This window comes from Tiliqua scincoides, chromosome 5 (assembly GCF_035046505.1).
Source record: "Tiliqua scincoides isolate rTilSci1 chromosome 5, rTilSci1.hap2, whole genome shotgun sequence".
NCBI lineage: Eukaryota > Metazoa > Chordata > Lepidosauria > Squamata > Scincidae > Tiliqua > Tiliqua scincoides.
This window is the reverse complement of record NC_089825.1, coordinates 105319731-105325941: the sequence shown is the minus strand read 5'-3', so window position 1 is coordinate 105325941 and position 6211 is coordinate 105319731. Positions and strand designations below refer to the sequence as shown.

At 45.6% G+C, this 6211-nt stretch overlaps 1 protein-coding gene across 1 annotated transcript; it reads right to left on the bottom strand.

Moving 5' to 3' along the window:
- Positions 1 to 536: 536 nt before the first annotated feature.
- LOC136650995 (olfactory receptor 14A16-like) lies at positions 537 to 1454 on the bottom strand. Its single transcript, XM_066627000.1, has one exon. It carries the CDS (start codon positions 1452 to 1454, stop codon positions 537 to 539), a length of 918 nt encoding a protein of 305 aa, XP_066483097.1.
- Positions 1455 to 6211: the final 4757 nt, after the last annotated feature.

Here is a 6211-nt window from a genome sequence, read left to right as displayed (position 1 = left end):
ATGCGGGGCAGGCCTGCTGGCCTGCTCGCTCCAGGGCAGGTTAGAACTGGGCTGCCCAACTGTTTTATTAAGGGCGCAATCCTTACCCCTTATGTCAGTGTTTTCCAGCCCTGGCATAGCGGTGCCAATGGGACATGTGCTGCATCCTGCAGTTGGGTGTCACTCACGGAGGCCTCCTCAAAATAAGGGAATGTTTGTTCTCTTACCTCTGAGCTGCACTGACATAAGGGGTTAGGATTGCGCCCTAAATCTGTATCTTTGCCATTACATGTTCATTTAAGAGATATCTTGTGACTTTGAAGATGCCCCCTTGCCTGTCTTTGAATGGATTCTCTCTGACGATGGTCTTCACACTTAGCCCCAAAGATCCCTTGTTTCCCTGGCTACTCCTTAAAAGAAAGTCATGGCTGGGGAGGACTTAACTATCCCAAGCCTTCTGAAGCCAACTCTGCACTCTTTTAGTTACTAATTTGAGCACCAATGCATACATAAAAAGCACATCCAGTAACACAATACACCAATATGTTCTCAAAAAGTTACTTGAAGCCCAAAAGCTTGCAGATAGCAACCTTAATGTCCTTATTCCTCATGCTGTAGATTACTGGATTCATCATGGGTGGAACCACAGAATACATGACAGCAAATACTATATTGGTGTGAGATGAAGTGTGTGGGATGGGTCTCAGATAGACCAGTGCTCCCATGAATAGAAACATGGAGAAAACTATGAGGTGGGGAAGGCACGTTGAGAAAGCCTTTTGCCTTCCCTGCGATGTGGGCATTTGCAGCACGGCACTGAAGATCTTTACATATGTTATGACAATAAAGAGGAAACAGCCAAAAGCAATGGCCACGCCCACACCAAGGAGCACATCTTCAAGTAAGTATAAATCAGAGCAGGAGATCTTTACTAGCTGTGGGACCTCACAGAAAAACTGGTCAACCACATTGGAGCAGAACTTCATGGCAAAGGTGGTAGCAGTGTGCAACATCGCATAGAGGATACCAGTAAGCCATGCACTGGCTGCCATTTGAATGCAGGCTTCTTTGTTCATCACCATCTCATACCGCAGCGGATTGCAGATGGCAACGTGGCGGTCGTGTGCCATGACGATGAGGAGCGTGAAATCTGAAGTCACAAAGACGAGAAATAAATACGCTTGAGTAACGCATCCCAAGTAAGAAATTATCCTGGTATTCATGAGGGAATTTGACATTGATTTAGGTATGGTGACAGAGACAGACCCCAGGTCTGTCACCGCTAAGTTCATCAAGAAGAAGTACATGGGAGTGTGAAGGTGTTGATCGAGAGCAATTGCGGAGATGATAAGAAGGTTCCCTGCAACCGCAGCCAAGTACAGAACCAAGAAGACCACAAAGTGTGCCATCTGTAGTTCTCGGGCATCAGAGAATTCCAGGAGTAAAAATTCTGCCACAGAAGTTTGGTTGGACATTTTTTTCTCTGAGTTTTAAAGTTCAATGTGTTCTATGGGAGAAATAAGAAAATAAAATAAAATAAAAAGGATGTTGAAATGACTGGTCCAAAAAACAATTTCCCCTGGAGCACAAAGATTTCTGCACACTTAATCAAGGGATGTCAAGGAAGCGGACAAGACTTGGTGGTGCTGAAGCCTGCTTGCGTTGAGGGGGGCCAAACAGAGTAGCTTTCTATTTGAACCTATCTTTTTTCCAAGCACATTTTACTGGAATTCAAAAAATTTGAGGGTTGCATGAAGGTGAAACAGGGATGAAGAGATTATCTTCATGGTTTTTCTGATAGTCTACCTGAGGTTCCATTCCATTTGAACCCTGTCAGGTACAAAGAAATTTGACATAGACCAATCAAGATCAACAATGTCTATGCAGAATGATGTAGGTTCTCTAAGGTTTCAGACAGGGGACTTTTTGTTTGTGCACCATCCAATGAACACTCGAGACAACAGATATGGGAGAAAGGGCCACTTTATTAGCAGTTACAACAGAAGGGGAGGCTGAGACCTGCAGTTGCAGAGGCAGCAAAGCCCCCCTGTGGTGCAGAGGCGGGACCGCTGGGCAGTACCAGAAACACATCTGCCCCCAGGCTGGCATGCACCTGACTCCAAGCCACGCCCCATTCCTAGGCGGTGTGGCTCATCCAGGTCTGTCCCTTAAGGGGAAGGCAGCCGGACTGCGGGCTGTACCGCCTCGAGCCACTGAGCCTCTGAGGTGGACCCCACGGTCCCGGCCAGAGCCCCATCTATGTCCTCATGCCACTGAGCCCCTGAGGAATGCAGTTGGGTTCTGCCCTGCCTGAAGGTGCACGCCAAAGTCCTTTTCATGCCTCCTAACCAACACCACCTGCCCTCTTAAAATGACCGATGATAGTTGGAAGGGGAGAAAACCTCTTGCCCCTGACAGTCTGGGGTAGGCGAAAAAATTCCCTGCCATCTGCCAATTTTGGCAGGCAGCAAAAAATTCCTACCCGGCCCCGAATGGCGGCCAGTAAAACTCAGACTGCAAGAAGGGCGGGTAGGTGGGTGTCCACACAGCGCCCACGTCTGAAGGAGGAAGAGGGCTGGGTGCTGTGCCCTTAAAACACCTCTGCTTCTGCCCAGATCCAGCCCTCCTCCAATCCCCCATGGGGGAGGAGACTCTTGTGTTCCAGGCCAGGCTAAACAAACCCCAATCACCCTGCTGTAATTGGGCAATTGGCATTCCAGCAGAATCTGGAAAGGCAGGAATGGAACCTGAGACCTTCTGAGTGAAAAACCATATATTCATCCACAAAGTTATATGTTGAGGTGGATTTTTTAGGTGATAACAAAATAAAAACATATAACATCGCTTTCTGCACTTCTTTTTTGGAAAAAAAAAGAAAAGGAAAAAAATGAAAATTTGCAAAATAATAAAGCCATTCTCTAATACCACTACATATTCTCTAACACCTCTACATACATGTGGCTGCATCTACTGACACTATACCCCTTACATCACCTACCTAGTACACTTTTAAAGTAATTATAATTTATAACTAGATTATAACTAGATTATAATTTATAATTATAATTTATAAAAATGCGCCCTTGGAATAAAAAGAGATAGAACCACTTTTTGCACTACTAACTTTGGAAAACACCAAAATCTGTGAAAAAATAAAATCATTTTCACCCACCTCTAGTTATATATGCATAGACAGAGTATAATTACGTATTGTATTTCATAGTTATCTATAAATTACAGATTATTATCATTCATAATGTTTCCTGCTCTCTGCCACACTTTGCAATTTTATGCCGATCAAGCAATGCAAGCAGTTGATTGGGGTTTGTTTGGCTGAACCTGGAACACGAGAGTCCCTCCCCTGTGAGGGGATTGGAGGAGGGCTGGGGCAGGGCTGACTCAGAGGGCTCTTAGGGAACCCGCACCCAGCCCTCTTCCTCCTATGCACGTGGGCACAGTACTGACACCCACCCGCCCACCCTAAAAGTATTCTGAGTTCTACTGGTCGCCATTTGAGGCCGGGTAGGAATTTTTTGCTGCCTGCCAGGATTGGCCAATGGAGGGTAGTTTATTCGCCTACCCCTGACTGTCAGGGGTCGGGGGATTTTCCTCTACTGACTAACATTGGTCACTTTATGAGAGCAGGTGGTGCAGGTTAGAAGGCGTGAGATGGACTGTGGCGCAGTGGCGTAGCTAGCGGGGGACAGGGGCAGTCAGCCCCGGGTACCGTCCTTGGGGGGGTGTAACACCACAAATGCCCCAACATCGCTAACATCGTGAAGGTTAGGATTAACCCCATCATGCCATATAATGTTGGATGTGGAATTTCCAGCGGAAAGCATTGCAAAAAATCGGATTGTAATATCTCCCTTCCATCAAAAGTTATGGCCAAAAAACCTGAAACCAAAAAATACATTGAATCCTATGGAAAATTAAACTGAGCCATATCACACGTTTACTTGCGCGTAGACAAATGTGCCGTAGTTAGTTGGAAAGGGCAGGCTGAGAGGAATCCAATGAGACTAGAATGTTTTCTATCCAATGAAAGCAGCCCCCAAAAAACATCCAACAAGGAAGTTCCTCCCTCCAAGCAGGCGAATGTATTGAGCCCTATGGAAAGCAAAAGGAACCCACAGGTTCACGTTTACTCGTGAGTAAGCAAATCTGCCTTGGCTCCTGTTCAAGTCAGGCAAAGGGGAATACAAGGCTAGCTGCATATATCTAATCTAATGAAAGTGGATCTCAACAAATGTTCCAGAAGGCAGCCCCCCCCCCCCCAAGAATAAACCAGAGGCTTGAAGCTTGAGTTGGTAAGGTGGGCACTGGGGAGGGCTGAAATCACACTGCTTTATTTGTGTGTGTGTGTGGGGGGGGTGTTATTGCAGGCAGGCTAATTCACTTGGTGAAACAGGGCTGGCTTCCCCTTATTTATCTGTTTTTCTTTAATTTAATTATTTATAATTATTTTATTTTACTTGATGATGTAGTCATCACATGTCATCACATCACAGCTATGACATCACTTCCGGTGGTTCCTGGACACATTGTAATTCTAAAAAGTGGGTTCCAGTGTTAAAGTTTGAGAACCACTGCCTTAACTCAAAACAGGCCAATGAGACATCTGGGGGGGGGGGGGGTGACACCCTAGTGACCAAAATTCTAGAAATTGTGGCTTTTAGGAATAATACCATCATGTTATATACCATTTGATGCAGAATTTCATCCATTGCTTGTGGGGAAATATTGACTGCATTTATTTTTCTGGCCATTTTTATTATTCATGCCATGTCATGACTATTACTATCTCTGTCTCACCTACTTCACAGGGTTGTGGTGAGGACAAAATAAGGGGAGGAACCATGCACACCACCCTGAGCTGCTTAGAGGAAGGGTAGTATAAAAAGTGAATTAATTAATGAAACAATATATTTACTTAAGTAATTAATTAAACAATATAGTTAATGAAACAATATAATTAATTAATGAAACAATTTAATTAATTAATTTATGAAACAATATAATTAATTAATATCGGCTGACAAAAATTTATTGGCCCTGGGTGTGAAATGACCTAGCTACGCCTCTGCTGTGGCTGACCCCTCCTTATGGCAGTTGGTGCGGGGTAGAAGGCATGAACTGGACTTTGGGGTGCACCTTCAGGCAGCATAGGCAGGGCAGAACCCACTTGCAGTCCTCAGGGGCCCTATGGCACAAGGACATAGACAGGACCCTGGGCCACAACTGCAGGGTCTGCCTCAGAGGCTCAGCAGCTGGAGGTGGCATGGCCCGCAGTCTGGCTGCCTTCCCCTTACAGGATAGACCTGGATGAGCTGTGCCGCCCGAGAAAGGGGCGTGGCTTGGAGTCGGGTGCACAACCAGCCTGGGGGACAGATGTGATTCTGCTGCCTTCCAGTGGTCCAGCCTCCGCACCACAGGGGCTTTGCTGCCACAGCAACTGCAGGTCTCAGCCACTCCCTTCTGTATTATAACTGCTAATAAAGTGGCCCTTTCTCCCATGTCTATTGTCTTGAATGTTCATTGGGGGTGCACAAATAATGGAAAGTTTGTTTTATATAAGTGGAATACCTTTTTTTCTTTTTATAAAAATGTATTTTGCTAGGAGCTGGGGTGAAACAGGGTATGGCATGAACCTGCTTGAAGTTGGAGGCTTCAGATTGAATCCTACAAGACTTGTAATTCCATGCAAACCTCTTTATAACAGATTGAATCATAAGAACATAAGAAGAGTCCCGCTGGATCAGGCCAAGTAGCCATCTAATCCAGCTTCCTGTAGCTCACAGCGGCCCACCAAATGCCCGAGGGAGCACACAAGACAACAGACACAACCTGCATCCTGGTGCCCTCCCCTGCTTCTGGCAATCAGAGGCAGCTTGCCTCTAAGACCAAGAGCTTACACATACGTACTTACTATGACTTGTAACCCGTAAAGAATTTTTCCTCCAGAAATTTGTCCAATCCCCTGTTAAAGGCATCCAGGCAAGATGCCATCACTACTTCCTGTGGCAAAGTGTTCCAGCAACTAATTACATGCTGAGTAAAGAAATATTTTATTCTCTCTGTCCTAACTCTCCCAACACTCAACTTTCGTGGATGTCTCCTGGTTCTGGTGTTATGTGAGAGGGAAAAGAGTGTCTCTCTATCCACTCTGTCCATCCCTTGCATGATTCAAGTTCAGTGGGCTCTTTTAAGACTCCGCTTGTCATGCTGAGGA

What these genes read in the sequence shown, in the direction of transcription:
- LOC136650995 (XM_066627000.1), bottom strand. Translation starts at nt 1,454, where the DNA reads ATGTCCAACCAAACTTCTGTGGCAGAATTTTTACTCCTGGAATTCTCT.